General features: G+C 58.3%; 1 protein-coding gene across 3 annotated transcripts; it reads left to right on the top strand.

Annotated features, from left to right (window-relative positions):
• Nucleotides 1–6,548: 6,548 nt before the first annotated feature.
• PRODH (proline dehydrogenase 1) lies at nucleotides 6,549–17,915 on the top strand. Of its 3 annotated transcripts, XM_075718513.1 has the most exons (14): nucleotides 6,549–6,583; nucleotides 6,928–7,136; nucleotides 12,605–12,639; nucleotides 12,975–13,124; nucleotides 13,266–13,330; nucleotides 13,725–13,841; nucleotides 14,002–14,081; nucleotides 14,357–14,438; nucleotides 14,695–14,787; nucleotides 14,897–15,043; nucleotides 15,220–15,395; nucleotides 15,487–15,585; nucleotides 15,986–16,074; nucleotides 17,247–17,477. In XM_075718513.1, the coding sequence occupies exons 2-14, from the start codon at nucleotides 6,979–6,981 to the stop codon at nucleotides 17,432–17,434; spliced, it is 1,479 nt and encodes a 492-aa protein (XP_075574628.1). In that variant the 5' UTR covers nucleotides 6,549–6,583; nucleotides 6,928–6,978; the 3' UTR covers nucleotides 17,435–17,477. The 3 variants fall into 3 exon arrangements, with proteins under 3 accessions (XP_075574628.1, XP_075574629.1, XP_075574630.1); XM_075718514.1 differs by lacking the exons at nucleotides 6,549–6,583; nucleotides 15,986–16,074 and having other exon boundaries at nucleotides 6,927–7,136; nucleotides 17,247–17,915; XM_075718515.1 differs by lacking the exons at nucleotides 6,549–6,583; nucleotides 6,928–7,136; nucleotides 12,605–12,639; nucleotides 15,986–16,074 and adding an exon at nucleotides 12,647–12,806 and having other exon boundaries at nucleotides 17,247–17,915.
• Nucleotides 17,916–23,257: the final 5,342 nt, after the last annotated feature.

The following is a 23,257-nucleotide window of genomic DNA, read 5'->3' as shown; positions in this document are numbered from 1 at the left end:
GTGCCTGGCTGTCAGAGATGTTGCAGTGCTGGTGGGAGGACAGGGCCCTCGAGGAAGCCCCTCTCCATCTCCAGGACCTGGCAAGCCACTTCCTCCCAGCACAGAAGGCTGAACCCAGAGAGCTGAAATGACCCCGGAAATGTCAATCTATTTTTAGTTCTACTTTCTATTTTTTTTTTTCTATTTTCAGCCTTTATGGGACCTTGTGCTTAGCAGGGAGCATCAGGCCCTTTCCCTGGGTGCTACCCCTTTGGGGGGTGCAGCTCAGTGCTTCCCTGGGACAGGAAAAAAAGGGAAAGCATGAAGTTTCCCACAAAGTATTTGCCTGTGAAAAGGAGGAAGGTAGCAAAACGACACAAAAATAAAAAGAAACAGAACAGCTTTTCCCCTTTCCCTATGGACATCTCAGGAGCACAAGGGCAAAAGGAACATTTTTCCTTCCACTTTGTTGCACTGGAAGAGAAATGCAAGTGCCACTCAGTGCTACCTGCTCTCAATTAAATACACGGAAAGTTAAGAAGCAAAAATAAGTGACACTTGGAAAAAGGCAAGTATCAATCAGCTGCTGCGAGCTGGGAAACGACCCATCCCCTGAACCAGACTGAAACTCACCTTCAGAGAGGAGCTGTCTCTGGGTAGTGGATTCTGCAACCAAAGAGGCTTTGCTGGGGCTGTAGCAGCCCTCAAATCGGTGTGGTTTCACTGCAAGACATTTCTGCTTCCCAAGGCACAGTAATTAAGAGGGTATTTTTAGAAAAAAAGAGGCACCACATTAATCAATAAGCAACAGCCAGGTTCTCAAGGGTAAGGGTAGCTTGAGTTAATCTGCTGCAGCCTTGAGAGCACTGCTTATCCTGAATCCGATGATGTCTGGTTGTACCCAGCACACTGGGCTCCTGCACCCTCACCTGGGGGGTCTTCAGCTTGGCTCAGTGTGGGGAGTCTCATTCTGTGGGCCTGGCCAGGGGATGATCCTTGCAAGCAAGGGCTGCAAAAAGGAGTAGAGGAGCTCCTTAGTAGCATCATCTGGAAGGAAGCTGAGAGGTTTGGGAAGATGCTTGCTGGCGAGCTGTCCTTGGAGGCAACTAGCCCTGGGGACTGCCAGCCCCAGGCACGCACCTCCCTGGGTTCACCTCTCAGCGGCAGCCCGTGATGGGGGCAGGAGTGGCACAGCCAGCCCCCCACCAAACACTCCTGCTGTCCCAGCCCAGGGCTGGCTCCTTCTGCCTTCCACCCATCTCCTAGGGACCTGTACCCCTGCTCCACTGGGGAAGCACAGCCGAGAGCCCCTTCCCTCCACTCAGCCCTGCCTCTACCCCCAAGCACTCCTCTCCCTCACCTTCCCCTCCCCGCTGCTTTGCCAGGAATGCTTCCCCAGCACGAGGTATTTAAATCATTTACAAAGGGCTAAAATAGAGCTGGCTCCCTCCCAGGCCCTCTGGCAGCCAGGCTCCATAAACAACCCACCCACCAAGGGAGTCAGCTTGGAGAAAAGGCTTTTTACGTGTATTCCCCAGATTCCACTTCCACAGAACCTTCCAGCATGATCCTTTCTCAGCTGTAAATGCAGCAAAATCAGTTCAGGCATTCACTGACTTTCTTTTTCCCCCAGGCACACTTGTGGACATCTCACATGACACACTTCTATCTGTGGATGGAAAACCAGAGGCACCCTCTGCAAAAAAAAAATATTACCTGATGTGGGAAGTCTGATGTGCCCTTCCCTGCCTTGGATATTTCCTAGGTGCCCTTTCAGAGGCAATCTCCTTTTTTTCTATAGCTTTGACCTTTATGGAGATAAGAATTCACCTGGGTATTTTCTCGTGGCTGCTGAGCCAGACCAGATGAACAGGAACTCAAGAAGACATTTATTTCTCAGGCTGCAAGTGGTTCACTGACAATCATTGGGATGCAAGTGGAAAATGCCAGGGACTGGAGCCCAGCCCAGCTTCCCAAATCCCAACCATGCTGGGAGAGCAAGGTCTGAGACAGCCAGGAATCAGCTGCAAGAGGAGCCCGCCAGCATCTCTTTCAACCAGCAGGGTCTGTGGCAGCTCTCAGCGGTGCTCCCGACCCACAGAAACACTCCAGGAGCTGGAGCTCCCACCCTGTGACTCCCCAGATGACCACCAGCAAGTCCCCTAAACTCCCTATACCGGTCTTGTAGAGGCAGGACGTGAGTGGTGCAGCCTCACCCTGCCTGTGCATTGCTGGGATGGGGTTCACCACTACCCTCACTGCAGCGGTTAAACCTCCAGGGGCCTCTTTAGCACCAGGAGGAAGGGGAAGGATGCAGTTCCCCAGCTGTGGGAGGACAGGCTGGCTCCTCCACCCCACTGCCGGCATGTCACAGCAAAGAAGAGCAGCGCTTGCAATGGTCCAGACTGCAGCATGAGCTGGAGCCACCCCCAGGAGGGTGACAGGGAGGGTGACTGGGCTGCTTGGAGGGGTTAGAGACAACCAACTCATCATCTAAATGCATCCTGTCCTAGTGTTGGGAGCTCCTGTGCACCCCATGGGAGTTTTATTCCCATCACTGTGGATATTAGTGGGCCTGGGTGTCTCCCTGAAGAGCGGTATGGCAGGAAACAAAGCTTCTTGTGAAGAAAAACCCTCAACCAGCTGATGAGCCACACATGGTTGCATTCTGGGAAGCGCCGTTCCCACCTCCACCTTCTCCTGGGTTTTGCTGGTGGGTCCGTGGTAGACAGCTGCCCCTGACCCATGCTGGGAAAGGGCCGCAACTCCTGGCCACCCCATCACGTCCTGCTCCAAGGGGCACATGTAGCAGAGGTAGGTGCCAGCTGAGGGTCCACACCATTCCCCACATCCCTGCCTGCTTGCTGGCAGGGCGTAGATGTCCCTCCCGTCATGCTGGCCTGGGGTGGAAGCAGTTTGGTAGTGCTGGTGCTGGGCACGAGTCGGATGTATGATCAGCGTGAGGAATACTCGGTGGAGGAGGATCTGAGTCAGCACTCTCCAGGGAAACCACACAGGATGGATGCTGGGAGCGCAGGGTGCCCGGCGCAGCAAGGGCTGCTGGAGCAGGCAGGGCTTGAGGGCTGGCAGAGCTACAGGACAGCGAGGATTAGGCCCCAGTCCTGAGGATGGGCCAGGATTGCCCCTACCCCAGCACTTGGCTGGAGGAAGACAATGGTGAGAAAGGCTGATCCCTGCGCCCCGGTGATATGGCACAGCCCAGCAGCCCCCAGTCCACGTGCCCATGCCTGCTTCTGCTGAAAGGCAGGAGGAGCAATTTTCATCTCACAGCTCTCCCTCCCAGCTGCCATGAGCAGCTGCTGTTACTTGCCATCTGTTATTTTTGCAGTGTCAAAAAAGCCTCTCTGCTGAGCACTGGCCCATGAAATATGTATGCCGTGGCCTCCCTGTTTCCAAACTGCCATCTCTTCCTGCACTAAATCCCCTTCTTGCCTATTTGTCTTGCATTCAAATCTGTTTCTTTACATCTTATAGCTTCTCGAGCCATCAATAACAGCCTCTCCCCAGCTCAGTGCCATTGCTGATGTGGCCAAGCATGCGTGTTATCAAATCCATGTTTATCAGGCCTGGGGCATGTTCCCTGTGCAGGATACTGCAGCATGGTTGCGTTCGTGATGTGGGTACCTGTGCCATGGGCTGGACCTGGCTTCCCATGCCATGCACAGGCCAGCTGCAGCCACCGTGCCAGTATGAGCAGACCTTGAGCATGCACCATCCCCCTCTGTGCCAGCAGCATCTGCCTGGACATGGTAGGGTATGGGGACAGTGGCCTGAAGGGCATAAAGTCACAGCCAAGGGGTATCGGGAGCTGGGGGTCAGTGCTCTGCAGGGCCATGGTGCGGTGACCTGTGGGGGCTCGGCACGGTCCCCACAGCAGCCTTGAGCATGTTGGCCTCCCAGCCATTGGTGGGGCTGCCAGCTCAGGGATGTCCTCTGCTTCGGCAGCAGCCATCCCAAGATAAACACCATTGGATACTGCATCCACCAAAGTAGGGCTTTTTCACATTTCATCCTTGCATTCAGATCTGAAACTAAAGTTTGTCCGGAAACTCAAACCTGGTCATGCACCACAAACTCCCCCTCCCAACCTGGAGGCTCTGCTGACACTGTGGGGCTGCCAGCTCTAACCAGCACAATGGGCAACAGTCAGAAACTTTACCTGCTAAGATCAGGTGAGTATTTCCTGGGCGTGACTGATGCCTTCAGAGCCTTTCAAGAGAATTTTCTCTGTGGCATCTGGCTGAGAAATGAGCTCCCTGACACAGCAGGGGGGTCTGGCTGTGGCTGTTGGTTAACAGGGAGTCATGGCTTGGCCTGGCACCATTGAGGCTAAAAAAGAAGAAAAAGTTATAGCTGATGAAAAGGTTTTAATTGCAGCGGTAGCATCTGCTCCTCAGGCTTTAATGCAGCTTGGTGTAACATTGCCTTTTTTTTCTTCAACAGGAGTTTGAACTGCAGCCTGAGACTTCACATGCACAACCTTGTCGCAGCAAGGAACTTCAGGTGAATTATTTCACTCTAAATAGCATGAAAGAGTTAATTCAGTGGAGGAAATATTTTGAAGGAAACGGATGCTTTTTCATAGTTGACTTTTTACCCAGCTCTGTTAGGGGGCAATGCCACTGTCTGACTCTCACCATGGAAGGCTGGGGCGTCCCAAAAGGAAACCTTGCAAATGAGCTAAAGGAACCTCCGTGGTTTCACTGCTAATTACAGCAATGCCAGTGCTGGGGCATGGAGGAAAAAACATTTGCTGTAACTAATTTTTCCTGTACCTCTGGCCCTGTGGTAGCTGTACCTCATCCAGATGAGGCCAGACTTTGACAGTGGTTACATTTTGCTGAACTGGGGCTTGCTTTGAGAAAGAAAAGGTTTGCATAACAGGTGCTGGAGCCTTCTCAAAGCTTCGGGCTCTTCCCCTCCACCCCACTCAGGACGTGGCTTCACACCCCAGCAAAGCTCACTGGCCAGCTGCTGCCTGCTCCCCTCCTGCCTGGCCAATGCTGCCTGCGTTGAGTATCCCCAGGCACAAGATGTCACTGAGGAGCTGTGTTTGGTCTGCATGAGCCCGGAGTCATCCTCTGGGAGCCACTGCAAAACTGGGGCCGGAGAAGTGGGCACGGAGAGGAGATGTGGGCATGGAGAAGGGATGTGGGCACAGAGAAGGGATGCAGCTGTGATACTTGCTACTGCGAAACTGGTCCTGCAAAAAGGAAGAGAGGTCCCTGCTTTCTGCTCCCCAGGCGAAGAGTCGGGAGCATATCTGTCTGAGGGGTGCCGGGGGGTGCTGGGTGATCTCTGGAGTTCAGCACTGGGTGTGCCTGGGAGGAACAGCTCAGGCAAATGCCTGCCAGGCGTGGCGCCAACACTCAGCTCTGCCTGGGAACCTCCCGTGGCCCTGCCAGCCCTGCCAGCCCTGTCTGCAGTGGGGCTCCAAGTGGCAGGCGAAACCCAACTGTCCTGGCCAATGCCAAGGGAGCCCATCTGCTGGCTCAAGCTGCCCCAAGCAACCATGAACCCTGACCAAACAAACGAGGGTTCAGCTGAAACTCCCAAATCGTTCATGTACAGACCAGGAGGAGCAAGCACAGGGGCTTGCAACATCTCTCCCATGACAGGTCCCCCAGATCAGAGAGACCCTCCCCAAGGGCCTTCCAACTCTGTGGGCTGGACATGGCACAGCCTGCCCCAGGGATTGCCACAAGGGGACAGGGACCTTTTTGGGGCACTCTTTGATGCTCCCTGGGGCTACTCTAAGGGGTCATGAGCCCTTTGGCCCTGCAGGGTTGGCCCCGGTGCTCCCCTCAGGGTCCCTCCGGGCCAGTTCAGGGCTCCCCTGGGACCTCCATAGCCCTCGCTAGGTCTCCTCCAAGGGCATGGGGCTCCCTTCGTCCCTCCCCAGGACTGCTCGAAGGGCATGGGGCTCTCTTTGCTCCCCCCCTCCCCCCTGGCCCTCCCCAGGACTGCTCCAAGGGGACAGGGCTTCCTTAAGCCTCACCCGGGGCTCCCCTCGGGCCAACCCTGCCCCTCTATACCCTCCCCGGGGCTGCTCGGAAGGGATGCGACCCCCGCGCGGCCTTCCTCGAGGGGATGGGAACAGAAAAGGCACCGCGCTGGGGGCGGCGGGAGGGAGGCCGCGGCAGAGCCGGGCCGCGGGGCGGAGCGGCGGCCCCGCAGCCCCGGCGGGCGCGGCCGTGTCGGCGGGGAGCCCCGCGGGGCGGCGCCGGGCGGGCGGTACTTAAGGCGGTGGCGCGGGGCGGGCGGCCCCGCTATGCCCATGGCTCCGCCGAGCGCGGCCCGGGCGCTCTGCGCCGCCGCCCGCCTGGGCGTTCCCCGCCGCCCGCGCTCCGCACCCGCCGCCGCGCCCCGCGGGCCAGCTCCGCCGCCGGCTGCGGGCAGGGGGCCCCGGCCGGTGCCGCCTCCTCCCCCTCCGCGGGGTGCGGAGCGGGGACCGGCGCCGCCCGCCGTGGATTTCGGGGACCCGCAGGAGGCGTTCCGCAGCAAGAGCAGCGCGGAGCTGCTGCGCGGGCTGCTGGTGCTGGGGCTGTGCGCTGTCGGGCCGCTGGTGGAGCACAACCGGGAGGTGGGTGGCGGTGGGCGCCGATCCCCGGCCGGGGGGGGGGCTGACCGCTCCGGGGGGGCGCCGGTCCGAAGCCGGGGAGGCGGGGCTGCCCGCTCCGGGCGTTGCCGATCTGGGACCGGGGCGGGGGGGCTGCCGCTCCGCGGGGGCGCCGGTCCCCGGCCGGGGGAGGGGGGGGCTGCTGGCCGTGGGCCAGGGCTCCCCCCCGCTCCGGGGGGTTGGTGGTGGCGGGGGGTGCCGGTCCTGGGTCTGGGGGGGCTCTTGTTCTGGGGGCGGGGGGGAGGGGGCGGATTCCGCTGCGGGCCGGGTGCCGGCCGGCGGGGCGCTGAGTTGCCGTTGTCCCGCAGCTGCTGCACCTGTGCCAGCGGGTGCTGGGGCAGGCGCTCTTCGAGCGGCTGATGAAGATGACCTTCTACGGGCAGTTCGTGGCCGGGGAGGACCAGGAGGCCATCAAACCGCTCATCCGGCGGAACCAGGCCTTCGGCGTGGGCGCCGTGCTGGACTACAGCGTGGAGGAGGACCTGAGCGCCGAGGAGGCCGAGCGCAAGGAGCTGGAGTGAGTGTGGGGGCCGGGGCGGCGCGGGCACGGCGCGCGCCGGCAGCGGGCGCGGGATTTGGCCGCTCTGCTATTGGCTGTGCCCGCCCATCCCCCCGCTCCCATTGGCTGCAGAGCCGGGGTTTCTGTGCGTCACGGCCCCGCCTCCCGCGGCGATCCCGCCCGCCGTCCCGGGCATCGGCCGTGGCCGCTGTCGCCGCCCCCCATCCTCCCAAACACGCTGGGGTGCTAACCCCTCCCATTCTCCCTCCCAGGGGTGCCGTCCCCGCCCCCCACTGGGGTGCAACCCCCCTCAACCCCCCTGCACACACCCCCACACACGAGCAAGGAGATGGGTTGGGGTTGTGCTAACATGGGGAAGGACAATCCTGCCCACGAGTGCTGTCAGGCACCCTGAATGGCTCTACCACACAGTATGTGGACTTCGCTTCCCCTTGAGATTTCTTGCGTGGACACCCGATATCTGCCCCAGTGTGGGATTACGATCCAGCCTGGCCAATCAGCCTCCCAGGTGCTGCCCCCTGCACACACTCCTCACCTAGGGTGCTGCCCCTTCCATCCCCCACCATGCACACACTGGGGTGCTGCCACCCACCATTTCCAACCCTCTTAAGCTGGGGTGGTGCCCCCGCCGCCCCGGTCGCACCTCCTTCCCGCACTGCCCCCCCCCCCCCCCCCCCCCCCCGCCCCGGGCAGCCTTCCCTGCCTCCTGCCCTCTGCCAAGGGCAGGCGCCGGCCCAAAGCCACTGGTAACTTTCCACTATTTGGGCTCCCGTTTTGGGCAGCTCCGCTCACCCGATCAATGGGCTGCTGGCTGGCACCCCACAGTCACCAGGGTGGGGGGTGTCCCCCCCACCCAGGAGAAGGGTGGCCCTGCCAGAGGGCACAGGCTGGGAATGCAGCACTCCTCCAGGCAAGGCTGCAACAGCCCTGTGTCCCTCTTTGCAGCTGGGGATGCCATCCAGCTGCCACACGCTTGCCACAGTGTTAAAAATACAGCAGAAATAGCTTCCTGGGGTGATTTGCAAGTGAGGTTTCAGGTCAGTGCAGCAATGTGGGAGCTGCTGCTGGACTCCTCCCAGCTAGTGCCAGGAGCCTTATCTCTGCTCCCCACCTGGGCACTGCTTATCGGGGACCCTCCGCTCACCACTGCTGCTGGAAATCCTTGTTGGCACAAAGGTCCTGCCTGCCTGTGGCAGAACTGCATAGCTTGCAAGGGCAGCACTGGTGTGGGAGCTGCACGGGTGAGGCAGGGCTGTGCCCATCCCAGCCCCTTGCAGACTGAGCTGCAAACTGCATTTTTTTTAATATAAAATCTTTAAAATACCCTGCTTGTAGCCCATGGTGGCGGGTGGCTCTTTTGAAGAACGGAGCAGCAGTGTTTTCAGGAGCAGCTGGTTTCTTCCCTGGACATGCAGCCATGGTTCAGGCACATTGCTCAGCATCCCTGTGGGGCTGAGCTGGACCCCGGTGCGACCCGGCAGTGCCCTTAAGGCCGGGCTGTGCCTGTGCTGAGCGCTTCCTGCGGTTGACCACCAAGGGCTTTCGTGGGCAGGCTCTGCCTGCACCTGTATCCTGCCAGCTCATGTCATGGTGTCAGTGGTTTGTGAGTTGTCTGGGCTATGCTAGCCCCCCCTGGAGCAGATTTGGGGGTTGCATGCGTGGGACTCCTTGCTACATGAGCTCTGCCTGTGTGGGTCATTCACACCTGGGAGAGCTTGGCAAAGCCACATGCTGGACTGTGCACTACCTGATGCTGCCCTGCCCAAGCCCCAGCACAATTCACTCCATCAAATGAGCAGGGAAAAAAACCCCACCATCCTGGTAGGTTGCCCAGGGATGTCATGGAGCAGGGACAAAGCCCAGGGGAAGGCGTGCGAGGCATTGGAAGGGCTGTGTTGGGCCCTGGCCCATGCCAAGCATCGCTCTGGGTCTTCCTTGGCTCTGTTCAGGGGCAAAACCCCAAATTACCAGTGCTTCTGCCAGGGATGGTGCCGAGCTGGGCTGTGTGTGGTTGAGAGGGGTGAGTGGTCCAGGGCTCATAGCTGCTGGCCTTGGGAGCTGTGTCCTTCCCTCCCGTGAGCACTCTAGGGCTTTACCTGCTGCCAGCCAGGAAGCTGAGGTACAAACCAGATGCAGCCAGAGGGTTTTTTGGCCTCCTGGTGCCATCTGCTGTTGCTTCCCCTAGGCAGAGCTCCAGCAGGCAGAGCTGTGCTGGGCTTACCAGTGCAGCTTGCTCCTCTGGAGCAAGCTGGAGACAACAGCAGGGAAATGCCCTTTCCTCCCCCGCAATGGGCCCTGGTCGCTCCTTGTAACAGTCTTTCTGGTTGGGAGCCGCAATGCAACGCGGGCAGGCACTGGCTTATCCTGCCTGCTGCAGGCTCATACCTGTCCTGCCCAGGGCACTGCCAGCTTGTCCCAGGAGTCCTTCGCCATGTGCTGAAGGCTGCTGCCAGGTCATGGTGACACAGCTGGAGAAAGGTGTCCTCCGGGCAGCAGAGCCTGGGTGCTGCTCTGCTCCCAGAGCAGCGTGTGGGCTGGAGGCTTCAGGATGGGTGCAGCCCTGGGTGGTGTGTGGAAAGTCAGTGCTGTGGCTGGGCAGGGGCTTCTAGTCCCTGTGGGGGAACAAGGAGGCCCTCCCATAGTGGAGGTGGCTGTGGTCCCCTTGCAGCCTTGGGGCCATTGCTGGCCCATGGGCATCCCGAGCAAGAAGATGGGTTGGGGTTGTGCTAACATGGGGAAGGACAATCCTGCCCACAAGTGCTGTCAGGCACCCTGAATGGCTCTACAACACAGTATGTGGACTTCGCTTCCCCTTGAGATTTCTTGCGTGGACACCCGATATCTGCCCCAGTGTGGGATTACGATCCAGCCTGGCCAATCAGCCTCCCAGAGCTGCCTCCTCCCCTTCTCCTGCTCCCATTGCTGCTGCCACCCATGGCCAGTGCTCTGCCTGCATGTGTTGTGGGTCCCTGGGATCATGGGGTGATTTCTGTTTAGCTTGAAGCTGTGCAAGGAGGTCCTCCGGAGGTCCTCCAGTGGTCCTGGGCTGGTGTGTGCTGGCAACTCATGCATGAAGCAGGCTTGAAGGACTCTCTTCTGTCAGGAGCTTTGCTTTACTCCTACCTGCAGCGTTTTAAGAATCACCCATAGCTCTGGTCTGGGCTTCATGTGACTGTGGGTTTTTCCTTGGATGTGGTAATTCAAGGACAACTTCTCCCTGCTGTTCCCTCATCCCCTCTGTCAGACCCGTCTGCTGATGAGCAAAGCAAATATGCTGTGCTCGTGGCACCCTCCTGGTAACCTCCAAGGCAAAATGGATTATTGCCTACTTATTTCTGACAATGGAACCTTTGCGCTTCTCCCTGGGACGGCTTATTTGAGCTTAATCAAAAACTTCCTGAAAGCCCAAGACTGCTGTGTCAGCTGAATTACCCTTCCCAGGAATCCAGCAGGCTGCGTCGAGTCTTCATAACCTGCTTTGCAGCACTTGGTGGGCTTGGTTTGTGCATGCTTTGGGCAAGTGTGAGCTCCCAGGTTCTGAGCGTGCCTTGCAGGTGGCTCCTTTCTGGTTACAGCTTGCCAGAAGTGTTTGGGCAGTGCCTGGAGATGTGTGCTGCTCTGGGACACTTGCTCTCAGTTTGCAGAAGGGGTGGCCAGGTATAAGCTGGGTTAAGTGGCACTTGATTAGTGTAGGAATGGCTTTGCTGGCCAAGACTAATAATGCAAAGAAAGCAGATGATATCCAGGAAGAGCTATTTCTTCAGCTGGAAGGAGCTTCCTTTATTTTGCTTGATGCAGAACAATAAAGCTAGCACCATGGTACAGCTTTGAATGCCCCCCTTGGGGATGAAGGGCTCAGTGCTGTCATGCAGCAGGAATGCTGCTGGAGAGGGTGTGTTTGTCTTCAGGAACACAAACCACTTCAAATTTAAGGGTGCTGTTTGCTAATTTAGTTGTGTGCATTCACCCTGGGTGAGTCAGAGGAGGCTTTGCTCCCTGCCACTTGTCCCCAGCATCTCAGAGTTTGGATGCAAGGTGTGCTCTGGGGTTCAGAGCTGTCCTGCGTGCTGTGGCTGGGACCTGCCCACAGAACCCATCTCTCCTGATATGTCCTCAGAGTCCCAGCAGTGTGTCCAGCTGAAACCTTCCCCTGCACCATGCTGCCTGCTCTGAGGGGACCTTCCATCCACTGTGGGCTTTGCTATCACATCCTGTCCCTGGGTGTATGATGCCTCCTCCTTCCTTTCCTCCACCCTCTGTATTCAGTGGCAGAAAGCTTCTTGACCTGTCTTCAGGGTAGGAAAATCACAGAGCAGAGCCTGCCAGATGTGGTGCCTGCTGCTCCCCATGAGCTCTGGCTGCTCCTGACCTGGTTCACATCAGGCTTTGCTGCATTTTGAGCAATGTGGGGCTGTTCCTGGCTCCGGGGAGCAGGAGGGAAGGGCTTGTCTCCACTTGTTTATGCTTCCAGCAGCCCCTAATCCCTGTCACAGGGTTTGCATGCGGGAGAACATGTTCTGGGACCATGCCACGTGCCTCTCCACTCTCTTGTGTGAATCCTCTGGCTCTGGATGGGTGGCTTTGCTGCTAACCTTGCAGTGTGCTTCCCCACTGTTGGGCACGGCCAATTTTGGGTCAGTGACTCCAAGGCAGAGATCTCCTGGAGGAGATGGCTCTGCTGTCACTCAGGGCTGCTCTCCAGGGGCTGGCAGTGTTCCTGGGTGAGACCTCAGGTCTGCTGGCTGGATTTAGGGTGTCAGCGAGAAGGCTTAGCTGCTCAAGCTCAAGGAGGATCTCATGACTTGTCTGGCATCCCTCTGGGCTCTCAGAGCCCTATTATCTCTGTGGCAAAGGGCTTGGGCTTGAAATTACATCCAAGGTCAGCTAGAGTTGAAGCTGAGACCTTGTTTGTAAGTTGTTGGCTAATGCCAAGGCACAGAGGAGCACGGGGCAGCCAAGCTGCAGCAGGGCATCCTACGGCTTAATGCACCCTGGGTCTGGAGGAGCTCCTTGCTTCATGGTCTGGCCACTGGTGCCTATAGGGTGGGGAGGTGTTGGGATGAAGTTTAGTGCTCCACCATGGTGAGGACTGTGGGCTGGTGTGGTCAGAGACAGAGCACCCAGCCCCACCAGGGCTGACCTTGTCCTTGCTGTGGGGTGGGCTGTTTGAGAGCAGCTCTGGACTGTGGGACAGAGCATCCTTCCTGTGCTGCCTCAGAGCCTCCAGGTAACACTTGCCTGGATGTTGAAACCCCATTGCCTTCCATGACCGGGTTTGGGGCATCTGACCAGCCAGTGGAGCTCACACTGTGCAGTGTTTGATCCATTGGTGATGGGATGGCAAGGGAAGAGCAGGGTCCAATGCCAGGCTGGTGGCAGAGGAACCTCACTGCTGCCCTGGCCACCAGTGTGGGGTTGTGGGGGGTTGCTGACCTGGCCCTTACCTTCCCTGTTTCTCTTCTTAGCTCCTGCACCTCTGCAGCCGAGAAGGAGATGGGAGGTGAGTGACCAGCCTCTCCTGCTGACAGGAGATAGATAGCCTGAAGGTCCAGCTGATCCAGGCGCTGCAGGCCTGGTGTGGGGGAAGGACCCAGCTCACACAGCCTCAAAACACGAGCTGGATGAAGAATATCTTGGTTCTTGTCCAACCCTGCTCCTCAGCAAAGGGTGAGCCCCTGCTCAGGCAAGAGCAGACAGGGCACATTGCAGCCCTTAGGGCTCTTTTGAGGTCCAAAATGGAGCCCGTCTCCCCTGCGCCCACAGCAGAAGCTCCCGGGGAGGATTGTAGGAGCTCAGCAGGGCTGTGTGGCCCATCTCCATCCTCTTCCACCCCAGGAGCAGAGCAAAGAGAGAAGCAGTACCGAGCCCATCGGGGATTTGGGGATCGCCGTGGTGGGGTCATCAGCGCCCGCACGTATTTCTATGCTGACGAGGCCAAGTGTGACCAGCACATGGAGACTTTTCTCCGCTGCATTGATGCCTCAAGTAAGTGCTCCATGTCCTGAGCAGCCCCACTGTGCTTGAGGACTGCAGGGACCCTGCAGCCCACCACCATATCTCAGGTACCTCCCTTCTGCCCAAGCACCCTGCCTGTCAGCCTAGCTCTGTCTTTGTGACTCCATCCAGGTGGCAGCTCAGAGGACGGCTTCTCAGCCATCAAGCTGACGGCACTGGGCAGACCTCAGTTCCTGGTGAGTGCCAGGGCTGTGACCAGGGCAAGGTGGGTCAGAGCAAGGGCCATGAATGATGCATCTGTGGGGCAGATGCTTTGGGGTGCCAGGCTTGCTGCAGTCGCATCTCTACTGATGGCAGAGAAGTGGGCACCAACAGGCTGTCCCCTATGTGCCTGAGACCACCCTGGAGACATTCTGGGGACACATGAAGAGCTGAGAAGTTTAGAGGTCCCAATGTGAGGGCGTGGGGGGTCTGTACTGCTAGGCTTGGCCCCTGCTTGGCCAAGGTCCCCTGCTATAGGGTCAGGGTCTGCCTCAGGCTGGGCAAGATCCTGCAAAGCCTCCACTGCAGGATGCTCCAAGCCAGGTGGGTTCCAGCCCAGGTGTCTGACCTCAAGCTCTGTCCTTGTAGCTGCAGTTCTCAGAGGTGCTGGTGAAGTGGCGGAGGTTCTTCCACCAAATGGCTGCAGAGCAGGGCCAGGCTGGGCGAGCAGCGCTGGAGATGAAGCTGGAGGTGGAGAAGCTGCAGGTAAGGCAGGTGATGTCTGAGGGAGGAGGCTGTGCTGCTGGGGATGCACTGCTGGAGGTGGCTGGTGGGATCCCGGAGCAGCCCTGACCTGTGACACTTCTGACCCTGGAGCAGTAAGACCCCTGTAGACTCTTGGCACTGATGCTCCTTTTGGTGGCAGGAGGCCCTGGCCAACCTCGGCATCGCAACCAAGGCAGAGAGCCAGCACTGGTTCACAGGCGAGAACCTGGGTGTGAGCGGGTAAGCTGCCTGTGACCTGGGGGGTGCTGCAGGATGGGGACACTGGGGGACCTTGTCCCTGTTCCTGGGGCAGTGGGGCAACAGCAAGGAGAGGTCTCCAAAAGCCAGCACTGGCTCAGCACAGTGATCAAGAAGACAGGAGGTTTGGGTAGAGGTGACAAGATGGGTCAGGGTGGCACATGCTGTGCACCAGGCTTGCTGGTGGGGGTCAGGAGCTAGTAGAGACGTCCCTGCCCCTGCAAGTCACCAGTACAGACCTGGCTCTCTGCTCCCAGCACTGTGGACCTGCTGGACTGGAACAGCCTGATTGACAGCCGCACCAAGCTCTCCAAGCTGCTGCTTGTCCCCAGCATGCAGGTGGGTATCCATCTCTGCTACCCTTGGAGTGGCCCCACAGGGAGGGCACTGCCAGTGCAGGTCAGCCTGTCCCTGTCCCCTGTTCTAGTCCACTACTGCTGCTCCAAGGTTAGAGTGCTACAAGGACTCATCCGTGTAATTTGCCTCCTCCCTGCTGTTGGCCACCAACATGTGTCTCCCTGGTGCAGGTTTCTGTCTCCTGTGGGCAGGGCTGGCCACAGGCAGGCAGGGTGCCACCAAGATGTTCTTGTTTCAGACTGGGCAGCTGGAGCCTCTCCTCTCGCGCTTCACTGAGGAGGAGGATCTGCAGATGAAGCGCATGCTGCAGCGGATAGATGTCCTTGCCAAGGTCAGAGGGTGCTGGGGCTGTGGGAGCTGGGCACGGGTGCCACTGAGAGAGAGGGAGGGTGCATGGCAGGTGGTCAGACCAACCTGCATGACATTCACCCCGCCCCCAGAGAGCCATGGAGAAGGGTGTGAAGCTGATGGTGGATGCGGAGCAGAGCTACTTCCAGCCAGCTATCAGCCGCCTTACCCTGGAGATGCAGCGCCTCTTCAACAGGGATCGGGCGATCATCTTCAACACCTACCAATGCTACCTGAAGGTGAGGTCCAGCAGGAGTCTGGGCAGGAAGGACATGCTGGAGCAGTTGGATGAAGATCTTGACTCCTGATGCCATGGCAATGCAATGGCATAACTCCAGGGCTGGCGGTCTGGAGGTGCACGGTGGAGGTGGCACTGATGCGATAACCCTGTGCCATTTCTTCAATCTGGTCCCAGGAAGCTTACGACAATGTGACAGTGGACATGGAGCTGTCGCGCCGGGAGGGCTGGCACTTTGGCACCAAGCTGGTCCGCGGCGCCTACATGGAGCAGGAGCGGGAGAGGGCAGCCCAGATTGGCTATGAGGATCCCATCAACCCCACCTATGAGAAGACCAATGAGATGTACCACAGGTAGGGTACAGGCCCAGCCATGCTCCTCCCTCCTGCCCCAATGGGCACAGGCTTGGGCAGCCTCACCATGCGGTCCCGTACTGTCCTACAGGTGCCTGGACTATATCCTGGAGGAGATCAAGCACAGCCGGAAAGCCAATGTGATGGTGGCATCTCACAATGAGGACACAGTGAAGTTCACCCTGCACAGGTGAGTGCTGGGGAGGCAGTACAGTGTGGTAGGGTCTGGGGGTTCGAGGGATGTTCGGGCCCAGCAAAGCTGCAGTGAGATGTGCTGTGGCTTGTCAGGTCTCCTCTGCGCTCACCCAGTGGGATCCTAGCTCCCATCTCATGCTCAGGGCTTCAGCTGGGGCTTGGAGCTGGGGCACAGCACAGTAGCCCACAGCAGCTGTGGAGCTGGCCCCATGGCCCAGCCCAGAGGCTGTTTTTAAAATAAATTCTTCACATCCTTGCATCCCAGCATTCATCTGGGATGTGGTCAGTGCCGTGCTCTCATACTTGGAGATGATCCCAGCTCCTCTGGTGGGATGCACTGCCCCTGCATGCTCCGCTGTCTCTGCTCTTCCCTAATGCCAAGGCTTGGCTTGCAGGATGATGGAGCTTGGGATCCATCCCTCAGAAAAGAAGGTGTACTTCGGGCAGCTGCTGGGCATGTGTGACCATATCACCTTCCCCCTGGGTGAGTGGTGGGAGCAAGGGGGACTTGGCAGATGTGCTTCTGCCCCACCTTGACCCCTGGGGTCTCCCTGAACAGCTGCTGTGGGGTCTGAAGGATGGAGCGAGCCAGGTTATGGGTCTGTCAGAGAGCAGGACTGGCTGAAGCCAGTGCCTTGTTGCCTCTTCTCCAGCTGTGTGGAGTGCTGTGACCCCTGCATGGGGTTTGGGGAAGATGTAGATGAGGATGTAGATGGAGAATCACATCTGTCTCCTGGAGGCCCCATGAGACTGTGATGGCTGGGCAGGGATATTCCTGGTTTGGACTATGAGCCAAGATCAGGGTACTCCTAGATGGGTCAGAGACAGGTCTTAGCAGCCAGCAAACCCCTCTTGTACCTCCTTGGTCTGGGAGTGTCACTTTGCTCTGCTGGAGGTATACACCAAGTCCCAGGCTCTCTGTTAGCTGGGTGGCAACAGGCTCTTGTGTGACTTTGTCCTCTCCTCTGCTGCTGGCCCAGGTAGCAGCAGAGCTCCCAGGGGCCTGGACAGAGGGACATGCAAGGCTCTAGGTAGAACAGCTCAGGTCAGGAACTGATCCCCCTGCCCGCACCAGTGTCTGGAGCAGAGACCCAAGGACAGGAGAGCAGCAGGAAGCAGACCAGGCAGTTGTCCAGATGTGGATGCTGCTCTGTCCTGGAGTTCCCCTCGCAAGCCGGATTTGGCTGCCTGTCTGCAACCTCCTCTGGTCATGCTGGAAAAATGTGTTAACTTGATGTTTCTGGTTGAATGCTTCTTGAATTGGCCCGGCCCTGGCTGCCGACATTCCCAGGGCTCCTGGTGACCTCAGCCCGCTCTGCCCAGTGCATTCCCAAGCTCCCCATGCTGAGCCGTGGGAGGGACGCACCGCTGCTCCCCCTGCTCAGGCAAGCTCAGCCACATCTGGCCGGGGCCACTCCCAGGCTTCCCCTCCCCGGTGCTCAACTGCAGCCTCCAGCCACTGCACCCCTCCTGCCTGCCATCCCTAGCTCCATCGGCACAGCCCAAGGGGAAGGGGAGAGCTGGGGGTAAGGGAGGCCTTCTTCCTTCCCCCTCGACCCTTTTTTTTCCTTTTTTCCTTCCCCTTCCCCCACTTTTTCTTTTTTTTTTTTTCTTTTTCTTTCTTGGTACTTCCCTGACCTGCCTCTCTCCCTCCAGGCCAAGCCGGCTTCCCTGTCTACAAGTACGTGCCCTACGGCCCAGTGAACGAGGTGCTGCCCTACCTGTCCCGGAGAGCCCAGGAGAACAGGGGCTTCATGCAGAGGGCGAACCAGGAGCGGGACCTTCTCTGGAGGGAGGTCAAGAGGCGGCTCATTGCAGGCAGCCTCTTTGGCCCCAGCCACTAACCCCAACTGTGGCATCCAGCCCGGGGTCTCTTGTGCCTTCACCTATAACCACTGTTGATTGCCATTCCACATCCCAGTTCTGCTGCAGTTTCCCCCCCAGCACGCTTTGCCCTAGGAGGGGAAGTGTCCTTGTTGCTGTCTGAACCACATACACCTTCTGGAGGTCACTAGTGTAGGGTTGCCCCAGCTGGCACTGTCCTGAGGGATGTCCCTCTGCCATCCCTGGGGTCTTGAGCTGTGCTTGCCCTGGGCTGTCTCTGGGGAGATGCTGGGGCTCCTTGCTAGCCTTCCCTCACCTCAGTAAATGCTCTCCCAGGGTTTTCCCCTTGTGGGATTGCACAGGGAGATCTGGCTGTCTGCTTCATGCCATGGGCTCAGGTCCAGGGTGGGCTGGGTGGCTTGGGGACAAGCTGGCCTCTGCCAGAGCTGGGGCTTGGTCTCTTCCAGGTCCATGGAGATAGATGCCATAGCAGAGGCCAGAGTGACCGTGAAGGGTCACTGGGCAGGGGCAGGATGAGTCCCTGCTGCCTGTCCCAGGGCAGCCACTACCTGGCTGCTCACCAGCTTTGCACAGACCAGAGCTGGGCAGGACCAGGCTCTCCCCAAATCCCACCCGGCTGAGCAGAGCCAAAGTTGCCCAGGGTTGTCCATCCTCAGTCACATGTCTGGGGCAGGCAGGAGAGCTGAGAGGAGCTGGCCAGCCCCATCTGTGTCCCCAGCTCCAATGCTGGACCAGGTCTGCTGTGGGCAGAGGTGGTGGCCACATGGGAGCACTGGGAGCTGTATCACAGCTCAGCTCTGTCACACACTGGATTTGCAGAGAATGGTGATGATTAAATCATAACTGTTCTTGCTCCTGTCTCGGTCCTGGAGTTACTGGGCAGCTGTCTGTCCCTGGGCCCTGCTTTACTACCCTGGTCCCAAAGACGGGGTTAGTGCCTGCTATCAGCCCCCTCCAGCTGCACACTTTGGTCTGAGCCAGGGCCAGGGTTTGGGGAAAGGAGACAGAGATGGGCTGCACTGAGTGAGGCAAACTTCCCTGGGTCTGGGAATGGGGAAGCTGTGGAGCTTTCTGTTATGGGCTTGGGGGGGAGCTGAGAGCCCTTGGAGTATGCTGCTCATGGAGGGGGGGTGGCAGCTGTGAGAGCACCTATCCCCACCCTAAGATCTGCTTTTGGGGGACATGCACCCTGCAGGCTTTCACTGCCTCAAATTCGGGGCAGTTTTTCCTGGGCTTATTTGGGCTCTGCAGGACCACGAACATCTCTGGTCTTCCCTGCCTGGCAGCTGTAAAGCAACATCTCCTTTTTCTCTGCATTGTTCTCTCTGCTTCTGGCAAGCCACCCAAACCAAAGGGGTGAAGTTTAGGCATTCCAGAGGTGTTCATCTTCTGTCTTTTTCTCTAGCTGAGACTCACATGCCTTAAAAAACACCTGGAGGAGCAGGGACCGTGGCTGGAGCACGGAGCCAGGGCTGCTGGTATTTAAAACTAGTGCCAGAGCAGGCAGCAGCTGGGCTCTTGGTATTTTGGGGAGGAGAGGAGATGCACTCCCAGCAGCAGGCTGCCTCTGCAGCCCATGCAGGATGCTGTGGCAGTGGCATGAAGCGCACTGCTGCCCAATGGTCTGGGCTCTGCCTGTGCGGTTGGACTCGGGGCTGGCTGGGTACATGAGCAGCAGTTGTCTGCTGCAGGCTTCTACAAAGACCCACAGCCACCTGAGTAGCTGTTGCAGGAGCAGATGTTGCAGCTTCCATGCCAGCAGCTTCATGTATCTGTACCCAGCCCTTCTTGATCCCCTCCCCCCCACTTTTTTCGAGTTAACCCCCTCCACAGCCCTCTTTCCAGGACAGAAGGGACTTGTGCACCTCTAGGCAGCTCCACAGTATGCCTCTGCAGTGCGTGTAGCACTGTGTAGCTACACTGTGCATGTAGCTGTTTGCAGGGGCTGTGTACGGGTGCAGGGTGCTGGCTCCTGTCTACCCAGGGCTCTGGATGCCCTTGAAAACCCCCCCAAATCTCTGTATTTCCAGCAACCTTTATCCATGCTTAGCCAGAAAACAGCAACTGCTTCTTTTATTTCTGGGTGCATTGACCCAAACAAACACTCCCTATATCTCAGGCTTTCCCCACCCTGCTCAGTTTTAGCTCTTGCTGCTGGAAGCTGCTTTCTGCTTGTCCTGAAGGAAGGGGAGGCACAAAACGGCGGTGGCTATGCCCGTAGCCTGTGCTGCAGTGTGCTCGCCTGCAAGGATGCTGGGTACAGCAGCAGGGGGAGTTGCAAGGGGAAAGAGCCCGTATCCTTGGAGCAACCATCTCGGCACCCTTGCGCTCAAATGCCGTGAGCAGCCCAAGCGCATATGTGAGTGGGGGCTTGTTCCAAGGAGCAGAGTCTGGCTGCACCCCAGATGGTGATGGTGACAAGCACCTCGTATCATATGACTCCCTGCTGCCCCACCGTGCAGTCCTGCCCGCTGAAACAGCTGCACGGATTTTGAACCATTGACAAAAAAACATATTTTTTCCTTAGTTTTGTGTTCAGAAATATTATAGTGCTGGGGTTTATTTTTTCTCTGATATTTTCCAAAACACAGTTCAATGGGAGACAAGCACCTGGTGGGACATTTCCAGCCTAAAAGCTGAAAAAGGATCTTCAAACAGTGGTGTAATGGAAAGCATCAAGCTGCGTTTGCAGCGTACTGGCATGGGCAACAGCCTTGTTGGGACCAGAAGGAGAGGCAGGATGGGTGGCTGATACCTGTGGGATGTGCAGTCCCCCAGCCTGGCAGCACCAGCGAGCCCAGAGCATGTCACTATAAATCCTCCCTCCACCTCCTCCCAGCAGCATCCTCAGCAGCTTCTCCAGCCTCTGGCTACCAGCTGGCAGCATCTTCCGAGGGACCAGCTTATCTCTCTAGCCATGGCCTAACCTCTGCCTTGGTGTGGGTTAGACCTGGTAAAAAAGGAGCAGCACAGAATCTGCTGCCTGCAGGAAAAGAAGATAAAAATGTTTACTGAAGGCAGGAAACAGCCAAAATCAAATGCATCCTTGCACAAAGCAACAGCATGGGAAAGGTGTGGCAGTGCAAGCCTGCCCTGGCTTATCGGGAGCAGGGCAGAGGAGCACCAGGCATGCTCAGCACAGCAGGGAGGTAATGGAGAGGGCAGATAGGAAGGGAATCACGGTTATGGAAACAGCCAGAGTGAGGCTGCAGCTCCAGGTGGGCACAGCTGCCAGGGGAGGCATGGGGATGCAACCACCAAGCCTGGCTTCCTGCCTCACTTTGGAGTTAACTCCCTCCCCAGCCCACTTTCACAGACAGAAAGGGATGCTGAGCTCAACCCAGGGCTAAAAGTCATCCCAAGGGAACTCCTCACGCATCAGCCGAACAAGGCCATCTGTGTGTTTCTGGGCACCCTTCAGACAGGTCCTGCAACTGAACTGGGGGAGAGGGACATGGAGCAGGGGAAGCTTCCTGGTGCTGCTGAACATGTGGAAGGGGACTGGGGGCATGTGAAAGGTGCTGGGGCCACAGTGGGGAAAAAGAGGGGCTACCCAATGATCACAAGCCCATTTGAAAGCTCAGGTCTGAAAAGGAAAGTCGGTGGGTTATACTGGGTAAACCACCAGACCTTTCTTCTGCACCAAGGATGCTGCTAGTGGGATGTCGGCCACAATGTGCCGATACATCTGTGGCACAGGGAATGGGGAAAAGGCAGTCTCAGGCATGGTCACTGTCATCTGAGTCCCTGCCAGTGGCCTGATACCAATGTCACTCAGCGGGAAGGAGGAACATGGCTTTGCCTTCCTAGCTTCATGCTGTGGAGGGTCCTGGCTGCTCCGTGCTGTGGCATCACAGACGCAAAGGCCCCGGGGCGCCTAGGGTCACTGCACCCTGCCAAATGAGGCGCTGCACCAGGATGTTATAAATCTGGACTGTGAAAATTGCAGGTTGTCAGTGGCTTCTGGGGCAGTCTCTGAAAGCCAATGCAAAGAACATGCATTTGCAGGGGGCAGTCCTGTAGATTTGAAACCACCTGTGCATTTTGCACAAGCTACTGCCCATAGCTGGGCATTGGGAGGTCAGCGAGACTCTTGCAAGCACACTTATTGGGATGTAATGTCAAAAAAAAAAAAAAATTCCAACCAGCAAGACCACCAGAGACTTCCCTATTGGGAATCTCTTGTCTGAGCAGGAGAGAAGACTTCCCTGCACATCAGCCCCATGTACTGCAAACACCAAAGGATGTTGGTGGTGAGAACCCACCGAACTCATTTACTCTTTGCTTGGTGAAGGGATCCTAGGGCTGGGAAGGTGCTCAGGACACCACCCAGGACTCTCTAATCCTCTCCAGAAGGATGCTGCCCAACCCATGCCTAGTGTGATGGAGGCTCCACATCTGCAGGAAACCCCCGGAGATGTGTGGCCTTCAGACCCAGCTCCGTGGGAGTTGCACACTGTCCATACACCCTTCCACAGCTCCTTGGATGCAGCCAGCACTCGGCAGGAGATTGGTGCAGCTATTTAGCTGCATTTGTGCTACCACATGGGAGATGGTTGGGATGTCTTCCATCCATGCTTTCACCATACATCTATGAGATGTCCCAGGAGCTCAGACAAGCTTGAGCCATCTCCTGCAGTGACCATTAAGCTGAAAAGCCAGCTAGCACAGGGTTGTGGCTAAGGGAGCCCTGGCCCATTCAATATTGCTGTACTGTCAGGCCTAGGCAGCTTATTGCCCAGGCTGCCCCACTGGGACAGAGGTGTGGGAGCACTGCAGGTGCCCAGTGTGTTCCCCCAATTCCCAACTGTGCCCTTATGGTGGGTTAACTAGTGGCTGCTCTGAAGCCCTTCTGTCCCTGTTCAGGGGCGTGCTCCCTTGGCCCTGCCACTACAGGCACTGCTTGGCTCCCACGGGTCCCTGCCTGGCTCCCAACAGGCTGGTCCAGGGGCTGTTGGACACCCTGGACTGCTGGACATGTGGAACTGCCAGATGACCGGGACAGCTGGACCGCCAGGACAGCCAGACCCCAGGGCTGTTGTGCACCCAGAGCTGCAAGGCCCCTGGGAGAGCCAGATCCCAGAGCTGTCACACACCTGGAGCTGCTCAGTCCCAGAACAGCCGGAGCCCGGGGCTGGTGGGCATTTGGGGCTGCCCGACTCCTGGGACAGCCAGACCCTGGGGCTCTTGGGCACCCAGGGTTGTCAGGCACCTGCAGCTGCTGGATCCTCAAGTCAGCTGGACCCCAGGGCTGCCACACTCCCAGGGACTCCCAGGCACTTGAAGCTGCCAGACCACCAGGACAGCCAGACCCTGGGACTGTCAGGCATCCAGGGCTGTTGGGCACCTGGAGCTGCTGGCTTCTTGGGTCAGCCGAATCCCAGGGCTGTTCGGTACCTGGGGCTGCTGGGCACCCAGGGCTGTTGGGCACCTGAGACTGCCAGACTCCTGGGACGGCCAGACCCCGGGGCTCTTGGACACCCAGAGCTGTCGGGCCCCTGGAGCTGCTGAATTCCTGGGGCAGCCAGACCCCGGGGCTGCCAGACTCCCAGGACTCCCGGGGCCCTGGAGCTGCCAAACCACCATGACAACCGAACCCCGGTGCTGCCGGACCCCGGGGCCATGTAAACCCTGGAGATATCGGACTCCCAGGACTCCCGGGCACCTGGGAGCTACTGGACCCTCGGGCTGAACTGGAAGCCAGAACTTCGCGGCTTTTTCGCCCCTTGGGAAACCCTGCGCCGGTTCCGCGGGGCTGCCTACCCGGTAGAGACCCCGGGACCATCGAGGCCGTCGGGCCGGCGCTGACCCGCGGCTGGGGA

Source organism: Pelecanus crispus, chromosome 11 (genome assembly GCF_030463565.1).
Source record: "Pelecanus crispus isolate bPelCri1 chromosome 11, bPelCri1.pri, whole genome shotgun sequence".
In the NCBI taxonomy this organism is placed as follows: Eukaryota; Metazoa; Chordata; class Aves; order Pelecaniformes; family Pelecanidae; genus Pelecanus; species Pelecanus crispus.
Note: the sequence above shows the minus strand (reverse complement) of the source record. Positions and strands in the feature narration are given on the sequence as shown.

What these genes read in the sequence shown, in the direction of transcription:
- PRODH (XM_075718514.1), top strand. Translation starts at nt 6,979, where the DNA reads ATGAAGATGACCTTCTACGGGCAGTTCGTGGCCGGGGAGGACCAGGAG. An exon ending in CCGCTGCATTGATGCCTCAA is followed by an intron (nt 13,125 to 13,265) that starts GTAAGTGCTCCA and finishes GACTCCATCCAG; the next exon opens with GTGGCAGCTCAGAGGACGGC. An exon ending in GTGAAGTTCACCCTGCACAG is followed by an intron (nt 15,586 to 17,246) that starts GTGAGTGCTGGG and finishes CTCTCCCTCCAG; the next exon opens with GCCAAGCCGGCTTCCCTGTC.